The sequence below is a fragment of the Natrix helvetica genome (genome assembly GCF_964273705.1).
Source record: "Natrix helvetica genome assembly, chromosome: 2".
In the NCBI taxonomy this organism is placed as follows: Eukaryota; Metazoa; Chordata; class Lepidosauria; order Squamata; family Natricidae; genus Natrix; species Natrix helvetica.
The window spans coordinates 228967259-228990580 of NC_138552.1; the positions used below are offsets into that span (position 1 = coordinate 228967259).

General features: G+C 42.1%; 1 protein-coding gene across 4 annotated transcripts; it reads right to left on the bottom strand.

The window, feature by feature from the left end:
* Nucleotides 1-980: 980 nt before the first annotated feature.
* Nucleotides 981-21654, bottom strand: DLK2 (delta like non-canonical Notch ligand 2). 4 transcript variants are annotated; one of them, XM_081944558.1, is made up of 6 exons: nucleotides 21181-21654; nucleotides 15084-15185; nucleotides 9574-9643; nucleotides 7658-7788; nucleotides 5051-5195; nucleotides 981-3781 (listed from the first exon to the last, which is right to left on the bottom strand). In XM_081944558.1, exons 2-6 carry the CDS (start codon nucleotides 15154-15156, stop codon nucleotides 3016-3018), a joined length of 1185 nt encoding a protein of 394 aa, XP_081800684.1. In that variant the 5' UTR covers nucleotides 15157-15185; nucleotides 21181-21654; the 3' UTR covers nucleotides 981-3015. The 4 variants fall into 4 exon arrangements, with proteins under 4 accessions (XP_081800684.1, XP_081800685.1, XP_081800683.1 ...); XM_081944559.1 differs by having other exon boundaries at nucleotides 9574-9637; nucleotides 20767-21654; XM_081944557.1 differs by having other exon boundaries at nucleotides 20767-21654.
* Nucleotides 21655-23322: the final 1668 nt, after the last annotated feature.

Below are 23322 nucleotides of genomic sequence, written 5' to 3' on the forward strand. Positions count from 1 at the left end.
AAGTTATTCAACAATAAATTTTTCTGTCAGGAAATGTATCAGGAAGTTCTAGGTAGCTTCTCTCCTTGAATAGTTTCCATCTATTGCTTCTTGTCCTGCCTTCTGGTGCTTGGAAAATAGGTTTATTCCCTCTTCCTTGTGCCATCACCTTAGATTTTGGAATACTGCTATGATGTCACCCTCTAGTCCTTTTTTTCATTAAACCAATCAATAAAAGAAAAATAAGAATACTCAATTCCTGCAACTGTTCCTCGTATGTTTTAGTCTCCAGTTCCCTAATCATCTTTATTGCTCTTCTCTGCACTTTTTCTAGAGTCTCAACATCTTTTTTATAACATGGTGACCAAAACTGGATACAATTTCCAAACGTGGTCTTACCACGGCATGAACACTTCATGTAATCTTGATTCTATCCCTCGGTTAATGCAGCCTAGGACTGTGTTGGATTTTTTTTTTTTTAGTGCATGGAATAAATCAAGCCAAAAGCTGTTATCTTGTGAATTTTGGCTGATCCTAATAAAAATATTGCATCACTTGTATTTTTAAAAATCTTATTTCAGAATATCATCCCCATCCCCCCAAGACTGATATCCTTTACCCTTTTTATATAAGTACATTTCCGACAACAACCTTATCTACCAATATATTTATCCATCTTAATTGGTAAACAGGTGGGCATGTATATTGCTGTTGATTTCACCAGTAAGCCATGATGACATCAAAATGACACGTGCAGTAACATCATCACACAGTGCCTTTGTGTACTTGGGTGCTGGTGTCTGTCCTAAATACATAAATTACAGCACTTGTGCAATTATGTTGACACACATATCAAGCAAAGGGAGACAAATACATGCAAATATCTACCAGCAGCAGTTGTGTGATGCCATTGCACATTGTTGTCTGCAGCTTGTTCCATATGCCACTGATTACTAAGCATATGGATCACTGCTTAAATCAAAATTACCATCCCTAAAAAGATGAAAAGTAACACTGAGAGTATCAATACTTGGGGAAACATTATTATTACTTCTTCCTTTTCAGCCACTCCTGAGCAAAAAAAAAAAAAAAGTTTTTGTTAAATGCGACAGAGTTGTGATGATGCAATCTGATAATTTGTGTAGAGGGCAGGAAGGCACTGGTTGTTGGTATTTTAATTACTGTATTTATTTTATAAAGTTACACATTTATCAATTGTGTATTACAAAAATAATCTTTCCTTCAGGGTTTTTATTTTTTGCTTAACTTAGGTATTTCCATGTACACAACCTAGGAACTTAGCCACAATCCTAAAGTGTTGACATATTTCTGCTGTGAGATGAGGGGAGCTGAACAGTAATACATATTTATCAATTGTGTATTACAAAAATAATATTTCCTTCAAGTTTTTTTGCTTAACTTAGGTATTTCCATGCACACAACCTAGGAACTTAGCCACAATCCTAAAGTGTTTACATATTTCTGCTGTGAGATGAGGGACTTGAGTAGCCAAGGCCAACATGAACTTTCTATAAGCTCAGCATTTTATCTTGATAGAATATAGAAAGTACTACTGTACTACTGAATGGAATGGAACAGATTGTATCACTCAACTCAAAGATCATTATACAATATTTTCTGTTTAACTACATCATTACCTTCACTATCATATAGAGAAGGTAAAGTAATTTATTGTATATTTTTAAAATCCTGTCATTGCCAGGTAAGAATTGGTTACTTTCCTACTTAAACCCCTGGAGAAGTACGGCTAATCAATATGGCGGCTTCTGAGCTAAATATACCAATGAAGTGACTTGCTGTAAGACAACTACCAATGTTTCCTTCGAAAAGGAACAGCAGATGGAGAGGAACACTTGTTGCTGAAAACAGACAAAACTTAGCACAAAGACAACCATTCTAAAAAGTGGATTTTGTATCTGGAACCATCAAACTTTTGTTTCAAAATTTCAGCAGTTCTACCACCTCTTTTTTGATAGAATCCAACATAGATCTGGAGGCATTCTTCTCTCCAAATTTATAGCATGTACCTCTTTTCTTCTCTCCCATATACATGCACGCTATGTGGAATCCTCCAACAATATAATTGTTTGATGTCACTCCTAAGTTCTTTCACTTAAGAACTTGCTTGAACACAGCTCTACTTCTATTTCATAGACATCCATCTTCTTTCTGGCAAGTGTGAAGGCTCAAACCAGTTATCCAAGGCAAAGAATGGACATTTGCTTTGTTTTTGCTCCCGTTTGACACCATAACTGAGGAAATGTGTTGCTGGATTGGTGAATGAACGTGATATAAAATGAAAGTATTAACAAACCTCCTGAGATGATTTGGTATAATACAGAATCTTTCATTTGCAACTAAACAAACAAACAAACAAAAAAGAAAATGAGATAGAAGGGAAGGGAGAAGTTATAAAAATGGTCAGCAAACTGTCTCATGGCATTATGAGGCCCTTGGGAAGATAATGTCATTGGAAACACATAATGGCAGAAATGGTAGAAAAATTCAATATTGTTTAACCAGAATTCTAGAGTCAGGGCATATCCACAGCAGTTTCTAAACTCTGAGAAGTAAATAGGCCATATGAAATCTGCAAAGACTCTAACCAAGAGTTATCAAATGCCTGAAGGCCTAACGAAGTTTCAGCTCCTACAAACTCTCCCGGAACCTTTGACGCCATTATACAATGTAGATTGTACGTCGGATAACAACCTTCTGATCCACTTGCTATTTTCAAAAGGAGGGTTATCCTAGCCCAGAGTTTCCTTGGCTGCCTTGATGAGTCGAAGTCAACATGCCAATGGATTTACTGCACACATTCAAGAATTCTTTTCTCAAAGCAGGATTTACTGCCTTGTGGACACTTTCCTTCATGCCAATTCACAGCCTTCAGTTCCATCAGAGCCGTCAACGCTTTGGAGATAAGCAGCCAGAACTGACCCCAGACACAGCTGGAAGGATTCTCTGAGTCGCCAGTGGGCGTTTCTAAATCAACCAGGCCTTGATTCTGGCTTCTTACAGCTCCGTTGTTTTCCTGGGTTCTATCAAGATTGTACTTAACATTCCCACTTGACATTCTTGGTCCTGAAGCTTCCTTGCAGTTTGAGAGGGGCTCTGACTTCTCTGGCGCCCCTTCTGCCAATTCTTCAGCAGCAGCAACACGGTCACTAAGACCAACACAATAGTGACTCCCCCAAATACAAGCACTAAAATGAGCTGTGACTGACTCAGCCCCGAGTCTTGCTGAGTTACCACCTCTTTCACAGAGATTAACAGCCCATCATCATTTGATTTCTCGCTGTAGTTAGTGATCCGCTTTCCAGTAACTATAACCTTGGCTGGCTCAGACTGGGTCATCCAAGAGTAACTGCTGGTTGTGCTTCCCAGAGCCCTGTTGTGGTCCTTGTCATCAGGCTGCGACTCAGTGATCCAGGTTGCCTCTGGAGCTTGGAGCTGACATGTTTTCCCAGCAAAGCCCTCGGGACACAAGCAATCAAAATCGTTGATGCGATCATAACACTTAGCCCCATTCCTGCATGGTTGGCTGGCACAATCATCAATGTTGATGGTGCAGAAACGTCCTTCAAAGCCAACCTGGCACTGACAGGAGAAGCGATTAATGCCATCGAGGCAGGTGGCGCCGTTGGCACAGGGACGCATGAGGCAGTCGTCGACATCAATCTCGCAATGTGCACCAGTGAATCCAGCCAGGCACTTGCAGGTGTAGTTGGAAGCAAAGCCATTATCATCGTGGCACAATGCACCATTTTTACATGGAAATCTGAAAAGACAAAAATCAGGGGAAAATTAAGACCCATCATGCTTTTTTTATTTGATTACCACAACCCCATAAGGTCCATTACAAAGTTGGAAGTTTCAATTTTCTCTTTGTAAAAGTAAAACTTTTCAATCTTTGCCCAAAGGTTACAGTTCTGACCTAGGCTTCTCGAGAGCATGAAGCAAACTCCTTGTCCTGACAAAATACCCCTTTTACTAATTTCCTGTGAATTATGCTCATTCACATCCAGCAAAGTCTTTCAAGGGAGGATTTACAGTCCCAGACTTTATCTGACTTAGAGAGCTGACAGGCCGATATCTGCAAAACTTGGTAAGGAGTCTCGTACAGTCACGAACCAATTAAGTGAACTAATTGTCTCCTGCAAACTCCACTCCCCTTTTGCTCCTCTTTTATTTCCTCTGGAAGGACCATTCATCGCCCACCTGTGGCCTTCCTCCCAAGTCGACCCCTGTTCTTTAGCTGTTCCCTTTGTCTGGCAACTCTGCACATGCGCACACTGGGAACAGGCTCCAGCTGTTCATCTGCCTCACTATATCTGACTCTGACGGCAGCTGATAACTGGCATACGGCTCTGGCCCCATCTCTGCCTCCGACACAGAGCCCTCATCAGAGCCTTCCCCAGACTCCAGGACTGGCATATGTTCCTCCCCAACCTCCTCACTGTCTGAATCTGCTGCCAGCTCTGCTGGCCGGCCACAATAGTTACACTTATTTTCATTTACATGGCATTTTCTTGAAGATGTAAAATTCATCGTGTCAGCCTCTGTTTCGCTGTTTGCTTTCGGCTGCCATTGAAAAAGGGAGGGTGAGCCCTGGTATTTGGGAGGGGAAGCTTTAGTACAGGAGAGATTGTAAAGTGGGAGTTTTGGTCTCACCGTTACTGCGCATGCTGGAGATTAGCGCTTGGTGTCGGTCAAAGTCAACCGTCCGCATACCTACCTGATGATGCTCCTTGAAGATGGAACTCACATGACACCTAAGGGATTTACAGATTGGACAGTGGGATGAGGGTTACCAGGGGGAGGGGGTTGGTCACATATTGATATGTATGATTTCACGCACTTTTGCCTCAGATCTTGCTTTGCCTAGCTGCTATCGTTTCATAACCAGTAAAAGTACTCTTAATTCTGCAAAATGGAGTTAAGTGGTTTCTTTCTTGGTTACTGAAGGAGGCCGGCTTGACACATTGTGACCAAAGCAGAGGAGCTCTGGTCTCAGATTATCTTCTGCTTTTTTACTAGGACTGCTCACCCTGCTTTCTCACACGGCCCTGTCTTCAGTTCACAGTCCTTTCCATGGAACCCTTCAAGGCACAGACAGGAATATTCTCCATCACGATCGTATACACACTCGGCTCCATTTCTGCACGGTGACTGATGCTCGCAGACATGAACATCTGAAATAATTTTAAAAAATAAAAAATAAAAGGTGGGTTTAAAACACATTTGAGCTTGATTGTCTCATGCCAATTTTAAGTCTCACTTAAAAAAAAAAACACATTTATTTTTACACTACAATCATTAAGTAGAATTTTTAAAAAATACACAAAAAAGGATGAAGATCCCATAGAAGTCCATAGGGAGGTGCTTCATAAAAGTTACAGTTATTTGGCCATCTACCCAAGATTCACCTTTAGGCAGTCCTTGACCATATGTGAGCCCAACATTTATGCTTACGAGACAATTGTTAGATGAGTTTTGCCCCATTTTATGATCTTCCTTGCCACAATTGTTAAGTGAATCACTGCATTTAATAAGCTAGTTGTTAAATGAATCTGGCTTCCCCATTGACTTTGTTTGTAAGAAGGTCGCAAAAGGGCATCACATGATCTCAGGAGACGGCAACCGTCATAAATATGAGCCAGTTGCCAAGCAGCCAAATTTTGATCATGTAACCATGGGGATACTGCAATGGTCATAAGCGTGAAAAACAGTCATATTTCACTTTTTCCAGTGCCATTGTATCTTCGAATGGTCACTAGACAAATGATAAGTTGAGGACTGCCTGTAATTTGACTTGACCTATGGGAAGAAGTTTTCTTTTAATGAACTTGATCTCAAGAAAAGATGGTAAATATATTTATTTACTGATAACTGAGTAGTATAACATACTTAGTGTCTGAAACAAACAAAATGACAATCGAGGAGGAGGAAAGTATAGAACTGAGTAGTTAGATCAAAAGGAAAAACATTTTCCTAAAATAATTTATTGTCTGGATTCCTTCCGTCCTTCTTCATACTCAGAAGCTACTTTTTAATTTTTCTCTCTCAAAAAACAAACAAACCCTGAAACCCACTCACACAACAACTAACCAACCTATAGTGGAGTTTAGATACATGCTTTATCCATGCTTTACACATTCTCAGAATGTAAGAATGTCCCTCCCAAATAGGGTGAAATGTTCAAAGGATGAATATTGTTGACCCAACGGTGTGTCGAAGGGGAAACCTTGCAAGGGATGGAATGAAGTGGCAGCAATATTCAACAAAAACCGCTTTTGCTGAATGGCCCCACTTATACTGAAACTGCTAAAATTAAAAATGGCTTTTTTTCAGAAGTACATTATCATTGTCTTTACTCTGCCTGACGAGGAGGCACCTATTCCTACTGAGGCTTGTATAGGCAAGTCCAGTCTGAAAGAAAGAGGACCAGAGGTGGTATTCAGCAGGTTCTGACCAGTTCTGGAGAACCGGTAGCGGAAATTCTAAGTAGTTCGGAGAACCGGTAAATACCACCTCTGACTGGCCCCGCCACCATTTATTCTCTGCCTCCCGAGTCCCAGCTGATCAGGAGGGAATGGGGATTTGCAATAACCTTCCCCTGCCACGCCCACCAAGCCACGCCTACCAAGCCATGCCGCACCCACCAAGCCACACCCACAGAAACGGTAGTAAAAAAAAATGAATCCCACCACTGAAAAGGACCAAGAACTCTAAGCAACTGCTGTCTTCTTAAAAGACACCCTTTCAAATACAAGAAGACACTGCTAACAAGGCTATATGATTACTGAGATTAGGTTGAACTGCTACTGTTGTTTTAAAGCTAAAGATGGGATAAGGAACTAAGGTCAGAAAGAATACAGATGTCGGTTTTTAAAGCAGGGTACTAAATGGACTAAAAATCCTAATCTAAATTTTAAAGTGTAGGAGAAAATGCCTCTGGCTTAAACCTTGGGTCTGACCCACATGCACAGGTAGTCCTCAACTTACAATCACCATTGAGCCCAGGATTTATGTTGCCAAGTAAGAAATTTGTAAAGTGAGTTTTTTCCCCATTTTACAACTTCTCTTGGCCATGTTTGTTAAGTGAATCACTGCAGTTGTTAAAGTAGTAACACAGTTGTTAAGTGAGTCTGGCTTCCCCATTGACTTTGCTTGTCATAAGGCCCCAAATGATGATCACGTGACCTCGGGACACAACAACCGTCATAAATATGAACCAGTTTTCAAGTATCTGAATGTAAATCACTTGACCATGGGGATGCTGCAACAGTTATATATGTGAAAAATGGTCATAAGTCACTTTTGTTCGGTGCCATTGTAGCTTTGAATGGTCACTAAATGAACTGTTGTAATTTGAGGACTACATGTACATAGAATTCAATTCTGTTCTTCTCTGCAGATATGACTTCTTTTGTATCTACAGTAAAAGCTACATATCTTGCTCTGGCATGCCCTTGAACTTTTTGTAGTTTGGCTACCAAGTATGTGGTCAAGCTTCTGTACACACACACACACACACACACACACACACATACACCAGTGTAAAGCAGCATTATGTAAGAGTATCCACTTCCAATATGTGTTACCCAGATTTTATTTAAGATTTTTCCATCCTGCTTCAATTGGAGTAACTTACCTTTGTCACAGAACTTGCCAGCCCAGCCAGTTTGGCAAATGCATTGCCAGGGCTGGTGGCATGTCCCATGGCCACAGCCAGGCATTCTCACACAGTGTTCACAATATTTTCCCTCCCAACCGGGATCACATCTGCAAAAGAATGCAAGATCTGGATGAGCAGAGAAAATTCCAGTATACCATAGGTAGTCAAGGGATTTCCCTCCCCCCCTTCCATACTAAATATTTGCAAGCTGAATCTTTTCCAATTCTATACGTAATCCATAATGTGTGTCTGATATATATTCCTACACCTTACAATCTACTTTGAGATAAGCAAAAAATTAAAGATATTGAACTGGAATTCTGACTCTGATACTGATTTTCCCTCTGGCTTTGGTTAGTAGAACTTCTCATCTTCCATCTAACTTCTGCCTCAGAGAAGCAATCTGTTTTTAGTCAAAAAATAAAAGGTTTCCCAGTGCCTCTTCCTCTTTGTCTTCAACCTACTTCTACAGAATATGTCCAATTCCATTTGAAGAATGTTCCAATGCCATTTAAACCAATATCCCACTAGTATATCAAATTGTCTGCTGGTCCATCTCCGGATCACCCAGCCAATAAATCTTCAACAGCCACTGCTGTCTAACTTAGTTGCTAATCATTACACCTTCATTTTTTTTTAAAAAAAAATTTATTTATTTGATTTCTATAGCTGCCCATTTCAACGAGTGAACCTTAGCGGTCCATGTCATAACACATAAAAAACAAAACTATTAAAACAGTACAAAATAATATAGAATACAAATTTAAATAAATGCATTCTTCTTGTGTCCAGAATTCTCATTTTCAAGAACTCACAGCTGACGTCAGCTCCATAGGCCCTCCTCCTCTTATGGGAATATCTTGCTATAAATAATTAAGCTAAATCCTTCTCTCAGCTTCTATTTATCAACTTACTGAAACAAAGTGGGGTTTTTTGGGTGTCTTAGCCTCTTTGGCTTCTGTGATAGAATCACAGAAAGTCAAGCCTTCTTGGGTATAGCTAAGGATTTTACTAAAGGGGAAACAAAATTGGTTCTGTATATGGTCACAGCAGCTAGGTTGTTGATTGCGCAACATTGGAAGAAAGATTTTTTACCGACAATTGGTCAATGGACTCAGAAGGTGGCGGGGTTTGCCGAAATGGCAAAAATTTCAGCTTTTTTAAAAGATCAGAAGCAGGAGAATTATACACAGGAATGGGTAAAATGGATTGATTATATACAGAATAAATACCAGACTAGGAGGTATTATGTAGCCTTTAGGTAAGAATGTTTAGACTGATAGTTGATCAGAGTAAACAATACATGGGATGCTTGGAATTGTTAGAGTGGTGTATAGCGGAAGTCAGGGGGAGGTGTTGAGTGGGAGGTGGGGGTGGGTTAGGGTGGAGGGTGGGGCAATATATATGTATAAATAAACTAGAAGATGGGATTAATGAAATATTGTTATTTTAAGAGAAATTTATATTATGATTTATATATGTTAAATTAGCTTAGAAGATGGGATTAATGGGCTATTATTACTTTAAGAGAAACTTATATTGTGACTGTTGGGAGGAGAGGGGGTACAATATGTGAATGAGTAATTTACTTTTAGACGGGGGGAGGGGAGGGGTAAAGTAATTGGTATAATATTCGAATGAGAATTTTTTGGGGGGGTTGGGGGGAGGGGAGGGGGTATAGTATCTGTATGGGATTTATACTGTATGGTGGGGGGGTTAAAAGGGGAAAATTTGTTTGTATAAAACTTTTTCAATTAAAAAAAAAAGTCAAGCCTTCTTGTGACTGTCATACGCATTGTTACAATATATTATATTGAAAAGGAAGCAATGGCAGACAGAATGGAAGGCTACAGTGGAAAAAAAGCTATACTTGCATTAAAATAATTGTTTACCTGCATTTGCCATCCTTTTCACAGCTGCCGTGGGCCAAATTACAGTGGTCACTGCAGTCATCACCTGCAACTTAGAACAGAGCATAGAACTTTATGTACAACAGAGCCAAGAATGCAGTTAACTACATCAACATTACAGTGAAAGTATAAGACTGACATAATAGTAGGGATCCTTCTTAATACACACTGGTCAAATCATAAAAAACCTGGGATCCCAGTCTAAGATTCTTCATGGGTATTAAACTTCTATGTTGCCGAGAGTCGCCTTGGCAAGATGGGTGGCATAGAAGTTAATAATAAAAAAAATTAAATGAATAAAATATAAATAAAATAAAATATTACAATCCATGAAAGTAGTGCCGGTTGTATTTGAGGTTCTCCACTGACTTCATTGGAATAACTGCACGTTTATTCTTTTGCATATGGTCTTCTTTCTCACACAAATGGAAAAGCACTTAAGACAGAAGCTTTGTCAAAACCCTATGCTCCATTGGAACCAAGATACAGAAAATTCCTTTTCATTTCAGACATACTTTTTTCAAATTCTGTTTATCTCATTGTATTTTCCACTGTATCAGACCACCTTCACCTAATCCTTTATTGTATAGGTCTTGTGCGCTTATAATGTCAGTCTAAACATTTCCCCTGAAAGTTCAAGTCTGCAAAATCATATACATGAAAGGACATTTAGGTATCCAAATAAAAAATTATTCAGCCTGCCCAGCCTGTTTAACTAATGAGGGGGAGCCCACTACCTCTTTGATAATTGGTTCCATCATTGAACTATTCTTGCATTATAAAGTATTTTCCTAATGTTTGGCTGGATCTGCCTTTCTGTAACTTCTGTTCCTTATTCTATGTCCTGCATTCTGGGTCATAGAGAACAGATCTGGACATTTTCCCCATCCAGACATTCACAGTCTTCAAGGACTGAGGCCGTACTCCAACAGCATCACCTTTCTGGGCCAGGGTGAAAATATATAACTGGGTATCATCAACACCAATAATGCTATACCTCATGCTTTCAAATGACCTCACTTACTGGTTTCATGCAGATGTCAAAAAAGGTCAGTGAAAGACTTGATCAAGTTTCACATTTCAGAAACCTAGAACTAAGCCTCTGTTCCCCAATCACCAATGTTGACTGGAACCAGCTGCATAGGAAGGAGAACAACCACTGCAAATCAATACCTCCCATTCCCCAAAGCTGGTGTAGAAAGATACCATAGTCAATGTTGTCAAAAGATCCAAGTGGACCAATATGGTTCTGCTATCTCCATCTCAAGCCCTCACAGGTTTTCCATGGTGAAGTTTCTCTGAATCCAGTCAGCTTTGCTTTTCATTCTTCATCAAAGCACACAAGGCATCTCTTGTACCACTTCCTCTTTCACAACTCTACAACCACAAACTCTACAAGACCTGTGACCACAAAATCCTCATGAGCATAATCCAATATAGAGCCCCTGCCATGTGCTCATTCCAAACTGCAGCAAAAGCCTCCACTGAATTATGTGCCAGAGCTTCATGGAAAACAGGTAAGCTCCTACTGAAATTGCATTGGGTCCATCCGTTGCTTAAGGTGGGCTTATCAAGAGGCCCTTCATGAAGAGGTCTCTATGAACAACTCTAGGGCTAGGGTAAAGAACTGTAATCGACCCACAACTTCCAAATCACAATTCCACTGCCTTGAAAGAAAAAAATCCAATGTATGGGCCTCCATGGGCACATTTCAGAGACAGGACACCCTTTCCACAGGGTCAACCTATTCTACAAAGCACCTGAAAGCAGGACAAGAAGTAATGGATGGAATCTAATCAAGGAGAGAAGCCAACTAGAACTAAGGACAAACTTCCTGACAGTTAGAACAATTAAACAATGGAATAACTTGCCTCCAAAAGTTGTGGGTGCTCCAATATTGAAAGCTTTAAGAAGCGTTTGGGTGATAATTTGTCTGAAATGGTACAAGGTTTCCCGCTTGAGAGATGGGGTTGGACTAGAAGACCTCCAATGTCCCTTCTAATTCTGTTATTCTGTTATAATTTTGCCCAACCAATTTTTCCTTAAAACCAGAATGACTGTAGCAATATAATAGTCACCCACAGACAGCCAGTAACCCCAATGGGGCTCTAGTGTGCACAATGCAGCTGGTTAAGGTGATACCTGTCTTGGAGTTGCAATGTTACAAGACTGATTATAATTATTAAAAGAAAGTAATGGTGAGACCTTATCTGAGTTTCCACACTGTTAACTATTCAAAACCTTGCCTCTCCTGGATTCCCATCAGCCATCATGGGGAAGTGCAAACAGAGAAAGAAAAGAAGCACTATCTAGTAAGAATGGCTATTGCTCAGTATAACCACATCAACTAAAACTGGAAAATAGTCTAGAAACTGGCATGGATTCCTCCACCTTCAGTTCTGAGGCCACTAATATTTCCAGTTCTTTGCCCCATCACTTGATACAAGAATTAGAAGTGTTCCAAGGTGTGGATTTCTTTTTAATTATCTAAGTATCTCCAAGGCTGTAATTGAGCCATCCTCTGGTCCCACCTTTCAATTTTCTACCATTACTTCTTTCCATCCTTTGTCTCCATCTTAGTTTCTTGTGTACAAAGCTACTCTGGCTTCTCTTTCATTGAGGGGGTTTGATCATTTATTGTTAGGTACCTGTAGGATATGCTAAAGTTTCCATCGGGAGAAAGCTAAGATAATGTAGAGAAAACTAAATAAGATACAAAGTACTGATAACTATAGTATACCTTAAAATGGAAATCTAATTGTGTTCTAATTCTAAAATCTAATTGGTAGTAAATTGTGATGGAGGAAAAGGATTAATTAATCTTTCTTCTGATTGTCATTTCCTGCATCAAAACATCTTCCCCAAGCTGAGGTTTTCTCCACGATGAAGATAGTATAGCAACTAGCAAATAGCAACTTTTTTTCAGATCAAAGTGTAACTTTAATAAGAATAAGTTAAGGTATGAAAATATTGTAGGGGACAAAGTAAACAATAACAACAAAACATTCAGATGAGATTCTCACAGCCCACGTAGGATTTTATAGGTTGTGTGTGTGTGATATATGCAATACAGCCCTGGTTCGATTCCCAGTAAGGGTATGGCTAGCTGATGAGACCTAAATAGGTTGAAATAGATCTATACTAGTCTCCCTTTATTTATTTATCAGCACAAATACAACACACACACATGTGTGTGTGTGTGTGTGTGTGTATACATGTATACATACATACACACACACACATCATTTTCTGTAATGAGCCAAAGGACAGAAAGGGGGAGTAGTGAGCTCCCTCCCATATTTGGGCATACCAGGGGTTGTAACACAAATACATACCTATTTCCCTGGCTCAGCTGATAAGGAGGAGAGCCTGTGGCTTAGTGGCTAAGACTCCTGCCTAATATGTAATACAGCCCAGGTTCAAATCACAGTAAGGGTATGGCTAGCTGATGAGAGCTAAATAGCTTGAAATAGATCTATACTAGTCTCCCTTTATTTATTTATCAGCACAAATACAACACACACACACACACACACATACACACATATATATGCTGGTCTTGTTGCATTCGGGTCTTTTCCCATGTAAGATTGAGATTGTCTTGGCAATGTTTCGGCAAGGTCTCACTCGCCATCTTCAGGCTGGGTTTTGGGCTTAAAGCGTGGTCAGAGCTAAGTAAGTGGAATCATTGGTTGTGTGGTTGTATCATGACTGGTAGATTGGTGCTGACTGGTGCTGGCTGTGTGTCCATTGTTGTTTCATGTTGTAACAGCCTGGGTGGTAGGTGGGGCTCGTTTGTTGACTAGGACTGGTTTCCAGATGTCTGGTAGGCAGGAGGTATCATCACGTTTAATACATATATGCATACACACAAAACAAAACCTATAAAATTATATACATACATACATACATATACATATACATATACATATACATATACATATACATATACACATACATACATACATACATACATACATACATACATACATATCTAATAAATAATCAGTTCTTTTTTCCTGATCTATGGCAGAATTCAGGCATTTTATATTATTTTTATTGTTTTTAACTCTGTTGGCTTTTTTACTTTTATTTTATTTCAATTGTGAACCATCCAGAATCATGTATTTGAGACGAGCAGCCTGTATATTTACTAAATAAATAATAATGTAGCCTCTGTTTTCCATTCTTGATTATTTCTGGTCCTCGGGAATATTGTAAGGCCATCCACCGAGTGTCCAGTAGGTGTCACTGCCTACATTAAAACTTAAAATGCAGGGAGGCGCAGTTCAGATGCAGGACAGCCGGCACAGTAACAGATCAGACATCCTGAATGTCAGCCAATTCAAGTTAAACATGACTTCCATGTTTTCCATCCAAACTCATTCCAGATGCAAGCAGAGATACATCGCAGTGAAAGGCCAAAGTAAGTGTTTCCATTCTAAAACATCCTCCAGCTATTTTCTCCCTTTATGTGAAAAGATTCAGGTGGAGAACACTTGAGAAAGTGTGTGAACACTTTCCTGCTCTGTGTTAAGACTGTATTGGATTTGTTCAAAGGGAAAACAACATCTCCTATGGGTTCTAGGAAAATCCAAGGCAATCCTGTGCCACCATTTCCCAGGAAAAAATTGTTTTTTCCAATACTCTTTTCATTTTTCTGCAGTGAACATTTCTTGCCATTGGAAAGGTGTCATATCAATCCGTTACTAATATTACTGTGACTTATTGTGAGGAACAAGGCAATTTTCACCTGCAGCCCATCTACCACTCTAAAATCTTTCAATGTTTTTTTATGATGGATTACTTTATATTTATATTATTTTTATGATAGATTATAGTTGTATGATCCTTCCTTAACTCATAGTGGGGTTTGCATGTACCCAAACTCCACTAGTGCCCAATATCACATAAGGATCTCTTGCTCTGCTACCTTTGTGCCCTGTATAGCTTTGTATTCTACCATCATTTGGGAAAGAAATCTGAATAGCTCCACAGACATCATGCTTTCTTCGCCTTGTCCTCAAAACTCGTTTGCCTCGTGGTCCAAACTAGGGCTAGGCTGCTATGGGCTCACCTGGGTTCGGGAGAACCAGGGGTGGGTTGCTGCCGTCATTACTGCCGGTTTGGTGCGCGCGCAATTCAGTGCGCATGCAATTTTGCCTCCGGAACCCGGGGAAGGCGAAAATGCTCCCCCCCACTCCGCTGTAGTGCAGGAGGCCGACTGGGCCACGCCCACTATGGGCCATTCCCACCCAGCAACTGGGCAGACAACCCGTTTTGGGAAGGAATCCCAACCTCATCCAAATCCTGGATGCTAATTTGGTAAAGGTGCTTATTTGGCACCTGAAGTAGAACCCTCTTCAAATGAGACTCACCCCTCACAGAGAGCTATATAAAAGGAAGGCCATGTGTTCAGTGACAGAATAAAACATTCTCTTCTCTTCGGCGGCACTCGAGAGAGCTCAAGGGAATGTTTAGCTAATCCTCACCTTGGATGAAGTGGTGATGGGCCGCAAGGATCCAAAGCAAGGACATGAGCTGAAGACAGAAGCTCCTGAGCATGATCAGTGTGGCCCCACCGAGATAGTCACCTACAAGAAACAAAGATAAGATCAGGATCCTCTCTTGCAGCATTAGCAAGCCATTTTATATCCCAAGTAGTTGGATGGACGCAAAGTTAAACATGTTAAAATGAGAAACCTTTAAGACTCAGCTTGCATATTGTGCTCCATAAGCAATCGAACCCATCCCTCCGACCTTTTCAAGCTTTTCTCCCCATTTAATACAATACAATACAATACAATAGCAGATTTGGAAGGGACCTTGGAGGTCTTCCAGTCCAACCCCCTCCCTATACCGTTTCAGACAAATGGCTATCCAACATCTTCCTAAAGACTTCCAGTGTTGGGGCATTCACAATTTACTTGGGAAGGGATTGACAGCTCCATATCTATGAAAAACCAAGCCCTTCTTTAAAATCAAGGGCATACATCAGAGAGTGATTCTTCTGAAATCACTGTTCCCTACATATGTGTTCCAAAGTGAAATGCTCACTGTACTGAACAGATAACCCCCTTTCGAGCTTTAGTTAAATTTAAAGTTGAAACACAGAAAAGTTCATGGGGTTACTTGGCTAATTAAAAGTGTAATCCTCTGCTGCCTGCTCAGAAATAATTCCCACTGTTTTCTGAGCCGTTCTGAGAATTTCTCTATCTCCAGCAATACAAGGACACTTAATGGGAGTACAGTTTAAAATTGGACCATGAATTTAACCATGTTGCTGTTTAGTCACAGCTATTCCTACTGCTTCATGTCTCCGGCAGAACAGCCCAATGGTTATTTTCAACGGCTGTCTACCCTTCTGAAGGATTTTTTTTTAAATGGTTGGATATATTTATTACATGTGCTTCCATTTTATTGTGAAAAATTGGAAATCCCTCGTGTTAGGGGATATTGGTCCGATATGAGCAATGTTAGCTTGCTCCAACTTGCAGACCTTCAGATTATTAAAGCATAAGTCTTTCGATACACTATCTGGAGAGGCAGGAGTTGAGTCCAAGATCTTCCTTCTAGGAAGCATGTATGTTCCTACTCTGTTTCTCTGCAAATGAAACATCCCTGGATAATAAGCCCAATCGGGCTTTTGAGCACATGCGCTAAAATAAGCCCTACCCTGAAAATAAGCCCTCCCTGAAAATATTGCAACACAGCCACAGCCATGAAGTGACTACGCTTGCCGCCTCCTGCACCTCAAAAATAATAAGACTCCCCAAAAATAAGGCCAAGCGCTTATTTCAGGGGGTCAAAAGAAAGTAAGACCCTGTCGGTACTAAATGTCAGCTTTTCCCTTTCTTCCAAATAGCTCCAATCTTGTGGCTATTCTATAGTATTATTCATGCCAGCAAGAGTGGGAAACTTGAAGAGCCAGCAATGCAGGTGACCCAAGCTACTTTTTGACACCTGTGAATCCTCACTGATCACACCAGGTGAAAAGTCATGATATGCTGCATCAAGAGAAAGAAGGACTAGGGGAGACATGATAGCAGTGTTCCAATATCTCAGGGGTTGCCACAAAAAAGAGGGAGTCAAACTATTCTCCAAGGCACCTGAGGGTAGAACAAGAAGCAATGGGTGGAAACTAATCAAGGAGAGAAGCAACTTAGAACTGAGGAGAAACTTCCTGACAGTGAGAACAATTAATCAGTGGAACAGCTTGCCTCCAGAAGTTGTGAATGGCCCAACACTGGAAGTCTTTAAGAAGATGTTGGATAGCTATTTGTCTGAAACGGTATAGGGTTTCCTGCCTAGGCAGGGGGTTGGACTAGAAGACCTCCAAGGTCCCTTCCAACTCTACTATTGTATTGTATTGTATTGTATTGTATTGTATTGTAAGAAAGACTCCAAAGCTGTACAAATAACTCCCCAAAGACCCCAGACCAGTTTTATTTTTTTTAAAATCAAAGATAACTATGGACAAATTTCCCCTGCTCCCTTCCCACCAAAATCACAGCTCATCCTACATGTGGCAGATACACCTTTTTTTGTTGTATCATGGCTGTCCCTCTTCTTCTTCTCCACCCCCCATCATCCCCAATAGTATGGACCATATGGACCAAAGCACTGAAAGAAGAGACACAACCTCTTCTCTTCAATCTTGGAACAAAACATAGCCTGCTGTAACATTTTAACCTTTCTTCAAATTCTAGGGTAACCTCATAGATTGCACATGTTCACACACACACACACACACACACACACACACACACACTTATTGGTTTAACATGTCTTCCCTCTTTTGGCAGGGCCAGACAAATGTGTTTCATCCAGAGGGTGCATTTTTCAAAAAAGGGGGTCTGGCAGCTAAGAATTACAGATAGAATAGCAAGGATATATTACTATAATTAGAGTTGCAGAAGTAGAGTTTTGGACCTCGTTTTTCACACTGGGGGAACCAAGGGCAAAAGAGTTTTAAGCCCAGTGAAAATTTAGTGAACCAATTTTAGTCCTTGTTTTATGAAATAGATATAAGAATAAATATATACAGTAAGTTTTTAGGACACTAAGAAGGAGGGGCTGGGGTCCTTCAGTCATGTGTCATTCACCCTGGCTGCAGGGATAGTCTTATTCACTAAAGGTGTGAAATAGATGCTGAGGACAAGGAAGAAAAGTGGAGCGAGTAGGATGTGCCAACCTGTGACTCTTAAAATAACCACCTCACATTTGCAATAAAGATGCTGAACCATTGCTGCTATTAACTAAATGTAACAGCAAGTCCAGTCAATTTTTGTGTACAGAACAGAGGAAGCACCAGCTGCTCCTTTGTTTTTGGTGGAAAACAAAGTCCCCCACCCACATTCTCTCAGCACTTTCCCCAAACTACAATCCCAAAAGTCACTGTAACATAGCTACAGTAAGTAGAACTTTTGTTGCTTTGTAGTGATGATAGAGCTTAAGGCAATATGAAAAGACAAGAATATAATTACAAGCCTATTGCGCCCATTTCAGAATTGTTGATCTCATGAAGCTGGATGTATTCTTGTTGAAAAGATATTCTGGGTGAGTTTACAATAAAGATTCCATGCATGTTTGATTATTAAAGGATGTTATTTTTATGAGCCTATGTAGAATTCTGGTCGCGTTCTGCTGAGGGTAACCGAACTCTACCATTTCCCTAAAATCCTATTGTTGTTCCAATTGGCCAGCAGATTGGCTTTCATTTCTTATCCTGAAGTATTATGTCGTGGTGTAGTGTTTTGTGCTGCTGAACAGCTGCTGCATATCAGGGAAGGGCAAAATGATTCCTGTGAATCTTATAAAATAATTTATGGATTAAGGATGAACAGTTGGTAACCAATTCCTTTTGAGCTATTAGGACCCCAGCTGAATGCCACATGTCATTGAAAAGGTCATTTCTCCCCTCCATTCCCAATAAAGTCTTCAAAGCAGAGATATGACCTAAGTCACCAGCAATCATAAATCAATTATTTTTTTCTAATTGTTTTCCCCCATAAAATGTATTAGAAGCTACCCTGAACCACTTTGAAAGTTCTTCACAACTTTCATTGTAGGAGACCTGAGTTAGTCCATGGTCACCAAAAATCATAAGGAATCTGGTAGCATCTTTTCTGAGTAATAAAATGTTGACGTTTTCACAGTATCACTTAAATCCTGTTCTCAATATTGCTACTTCAATCTCTCTGTTTAATGATTTGGAAAGACGTTATTCCTTTCACAGGCAGCTAATAAAATTCCAAAGGAATCTTTTCATTTATAACTAGTTCAGGGCTCTCCAACCGTGGCAACTTTAAGGCTTGTAGACTTCAACTCCCAGAGCAAAGCTGGTTGAGGAACTCTGGGAGTTGAAGTCCACAAGTCTTAAAGTTGCCAGGTTCAGTTGCCCCTGAACTAGGTGGCTTCCCTGAATTAGCTGAATTTGGAGTCCCTAGGAGGGTGAAAAAAAATGTACTTGTGTACATTTCTGGGTTATAGGTTATGCAATACCATTTGAAATCATATGGTGGGGTCTCTCATCACTATGTGCAGCAGTTACTGAATCAAGAATTCATCAAGAAACTAGATAAGTAGCTGATTTCTCTGCTTCCAATATTTTCAACTGATCCTTTAGAGTTGATAGACTGACAACCTGGAGAGGACAGATTAGAGAAATTAGCACTGAGATAAGTGTATTTTTTTTTTAAAAAGCAGGGACCTATATGTTATCCTAAGACATGGAAGCAATTTCTGCTGCTTTACAATGGGGCTCTAAGATCTGAGTTTCTAATTCCATGCCCCAGGAAAGGAACAAGCATTATTCAAATTTTACAAAGGCAAGATTGGCCAAGTAACAAACCTAGGTGGAAAGCCCTGTTAGGTAGAATTGGTTATCCTTCTATACCAGTGGTTGTCAACCTGTGGGTCGGGACCCCTTTGGGGGTCGAACGACCCTTTCACAGGGGTCGCCTAAGACCACCGGAAAACACTTTTTTTCGATGGTCTTAGGAACTGAGACACCAATTTTATGGTTGGGGGTCACCACAACATGAGGAACTGTATTAAAGGGTTGAGGCATTGGGAAGGTTGAGAACCACTGGTCTATACCCTGTATGCATATGCAGGCTTCTGATGTTTAAAGCCTACTGCTAAAAAGCAACGTGGCTTTTGCAACTTTATTTATTTTTTAAATTTGTAGGCTGCCCATGTCCATCAGGCAACTTCCAACTTAGCTGGACAAAAAGGCAACTTGACAACGACCCTGTCCCCTACCGGCTCTGGGTCTCCCCATCCCGACAGCATAGGCAGAGTTGACCTCGCCTACGTTTGAGGGTACTTCCCTTCAAAATTGCCTTTTCTGGCAGGGCGGATTGTAATAGACCGCTCTTCTGCCTTAACCTCTTAGCACAGCAAGAGAGATGAATGCACAACCTCATTCAGAGGCGGCGGCGAAGCTCCCCCACCCCAAAAAGGCCGCCTGTCTATGCTGGCCACATCCTCTGCCTGATGCCTCCGGCGGCTCCGCATCGCCTGGTCCCTTCTCCGCCCGGCTCGCCTACGGATTCCCGCCGGCCCAGAAAGAGGCGCCTCTCCGGAGGGCAGCCGGAGCCACGGCGTAGCACTCCTCCCCAGCAGCCCCACGTGCTCCTGCTGCCGCTGCCGCCGCCTGGCAGGCGAGCCTCTCTGACAGCCTCTTCCCGAGAGCCCCACCCCAAGGTAGGGCGGCAGACCCTTCCCAAAGCCACAGTCACCTCCGCTCCTTCCAGGTGTGGAGGGGAGGAGCGCTCTCGCCCAGCCGCCGCAGCGCACATGCCGAGGACTCTCCCGCCGCCAGCCGCCATCCAAACATCCCCACCCTCGCCCCAAAGAGCAACCTTCTCCGACCGCGCCTGACTCCATTTGCAGGGCAGACCCCGGGGTGCCAGCTCGCCCTGGCAGCAACACCCCCCCCCCCACGCCATCTCTCGCTGCTTTTGCCGCCTGCCTCCTCGTGCGCCGTGGGATCCTCCCTCCCATTTCAGACCTACCTTTCTTTCCCGGCAGCTCTTTTCCCCCAATTTCCCCGGATCCCTTCCAGGCCACCCTGCCTCCCCCCCCTCCTCTCCCTTGCGCGCATCCCTCCCCTCTCGGATGCCCCCACCCCGCCCCAAAAGCAGACAAACAACTTCCCCTTTTCCTCACCTCGGCGATCGCGGCGGCTCCTTGCTTTCACCCCCCCCCCCGGGCCGGGGGCGTGCCTGCTGGCCTCCCTCTTGCTTCGGGACTAGCGCAGGGATCGGCGAAGGGGGGCTGCCATGCCCTGCCCTGCCCGGGCACGGAGGGTTCGGGAGGCGCGGCGAAACTGCCTGCGAGCCTCCCCGCTCCTCCGGTTGTTGCTCCTCCTGCTGCTGCTGCGGCAGCCGCCACCGCCGCCGCCGCCGTGCGCGCTCAGGCCGGCTGCCAGGGGCTGCGTGTAGCTACACATCCCTGCTCCCTCCCTGGGACATGCCGCCTCCCGCAGCTCGACGATTGCAAGAGGAGGGAGCCAGGAAACCCAAAGCCCCCAAACCGCAGGCGGCGGACGTTCCTCTCCCGCCCAACCCGATCACCTCTCACCTGCGACTCCTTTAGCCTATGCTGGGCGAGGGAGGGGAGGGAGGGGGGAAGAGAGAGCGGAGGAGAGACGCCTTTCTCCAAACCGGAGTAGGATTGGCGCCTCCTCCTCCTCCTCCTCCTCACTCCCTCCCGGCCAGACCAGCAGTTCTTCTCCCGCGTTCTCGTCCCAGCGTGCAAATTGCCCCAGCCGTCGCTCTAGCTCGCCGAGTGGCCTCCCTTTCTGCGAATTCAGGGCTTCCAGGATTGACCCGAGACTCCGCCGTCCATCCTCCGCCGTAATCTTCGGCCTTTCTAAAGCCTTCGCTTATTTGGGAGGTTGCCTTTGGCTTAAGCGTTTGTGGCTGGCAGCCCGATTCACCACATCTGCAGGGTATATAGTCCTAAGGAAGGTAGGTTGGGACGCACGAAAGCTGATGTGAGATTTGTTGGAAAGTTTTCATGAGCCATTTGCAGATGGCACCTGACACACACACACACACACACACTCCCAGTCAGTCCCTGTAGCCACTCCAGAGCAACTTACATGTCATTCAGTTCTGCTAGCAAAAAAAAAAAAAGCTTGATGTTTATTAAACTTCAGCAAACATCAAGGGTGAAAAGCCAAGCAAACACTAGGGAGTAAGAGATATGAACAGAGATAAAAGGATAGACAGCTTAATATCAGGAATCTATGCTATTTATATGTATACTATCAAAAGGTCCAGAGCTTTTCAGAGCCATGGAAAACAATACTGTGGGTCATTAGGACTATGGACAGTCCTAAAGTCCTTTGGTTATTCATTTTATGTACCCAGTGGAACAGATCAGAGATAGAAAGTAGGATCCTAGGTGATCCTGCCTCTATTCTGCACCATGAATTTGGTGGACTGGGATAATGTATCCAACGTTCCTCTTCTCATCAGCTCTGTACACCATTCAGAATTGTACACCATTCACCATTGTTCCGAGCACTGAGTGTTGCTGCTGCTGACTATCAGAACCCGAGAAAGTGCTCCCTGGGCAGTACCTTGGTAAGCACATCTCCACCACATTGTCCATTGAGCAATCTATTTTTCTTGCCCCTTTTCATGTGCGTTCTTCTCATAGTGCAGATTAACGCCTGAAGGCTTCATATCGGCTCTGGACTGCTTTTTTGTCTGCAGTTCTTAAATATGCCATGTTGTCCTTCAATAATGTGGTTGGATCTTTTATTTAGAATCTAATAGCTCCCTGCATGCTGGTTCTGCCAAGCAATATTTAGCCTTTGTAGATGATGAAGACCACCATGCTTTGTTTCTTACTATACTAGGCAATGGGTGAAACTCATTAGGATAATTGTACAATATTTTGCACCTGATATTTCATCATATAGTGCAAGGGTGTCAAACTCGCCATGTCACATTGCCGTCATGTGATGTTTCGCGATGTTTTTCCCATTCACGGAGCTGGGTGGGTGTGGGCTGCATGTGATGCATCCAGTCCACAGACTGACAGTTTGACACCCCTGATATAGTGTATCCAAAATGTTTTGGGTGATTAGTTTACCTGCAGATTAAAATTAAAGTCCATAGTCTCTGTTAACTATCTGCCTAATCTTTTTACACCTGTCCAGTCCTGCGTGAAGCCTACTTACAGTTGCATTGCATGTAGTAGTTTCCACAGCTATCTTATACTGCTTATTGCTTACCATCTTGCTCCATTTTTGCACCTCTGCAGCCAGCAATCTTTGCACTTCTTTCTATGAACTGGGATCAGGTACATCACTTGCTCTAGTTATGTTGCAAATACTTTCAGATAGAATTAAAAAGAGCTCAAAGATCTAAATCCTAATTCTAATTCTTGGTCTGACTGTGTGTCAGAAGCCTCTATTCCAGTAGAAGAGAATGTATGTAGCTCAAAGTTGAACTGTAGAGTCCTTTTTGAGCTTGGTTGTTTGCTTTCAGATATTTCATTATCTGACTAGGTAAATATCAGCAATGCTAGTGAGAGTGGGATTTGCTCCGGGGATGTACTCCAGACAAACTATGGACCAGTAAACAATACCCTAATTGAAGAGCTACCAAGGAGAAAAACACATTCTGACCAACATCAGCAGGATAAGCTATTAAAACAGGGAAGCAGTGATTAACAGAAATATATATTGCTATTTTTTTCAAGCTAAAA

Bases quoted from the DNA above. Each gene is read 5' to 3' on its own strand.
- DLK2 (XM_081944556.1), bottom strand. The intron at 7,789-9,573 runs GTAAACAATTAT...ATTCTTTTGCAG, and splicing joins GAAAAGGATGGCAAATGCAG to ATGTGATCCCGGTTGGGAGG. The intron at 5,196-7,657 runs GTAAGTTACTCC...AAATTATTTCAG, and splicing joins TGGCAAGTTCTGTGACAAAG to ATGTTCATGTCTGCGAGCAT.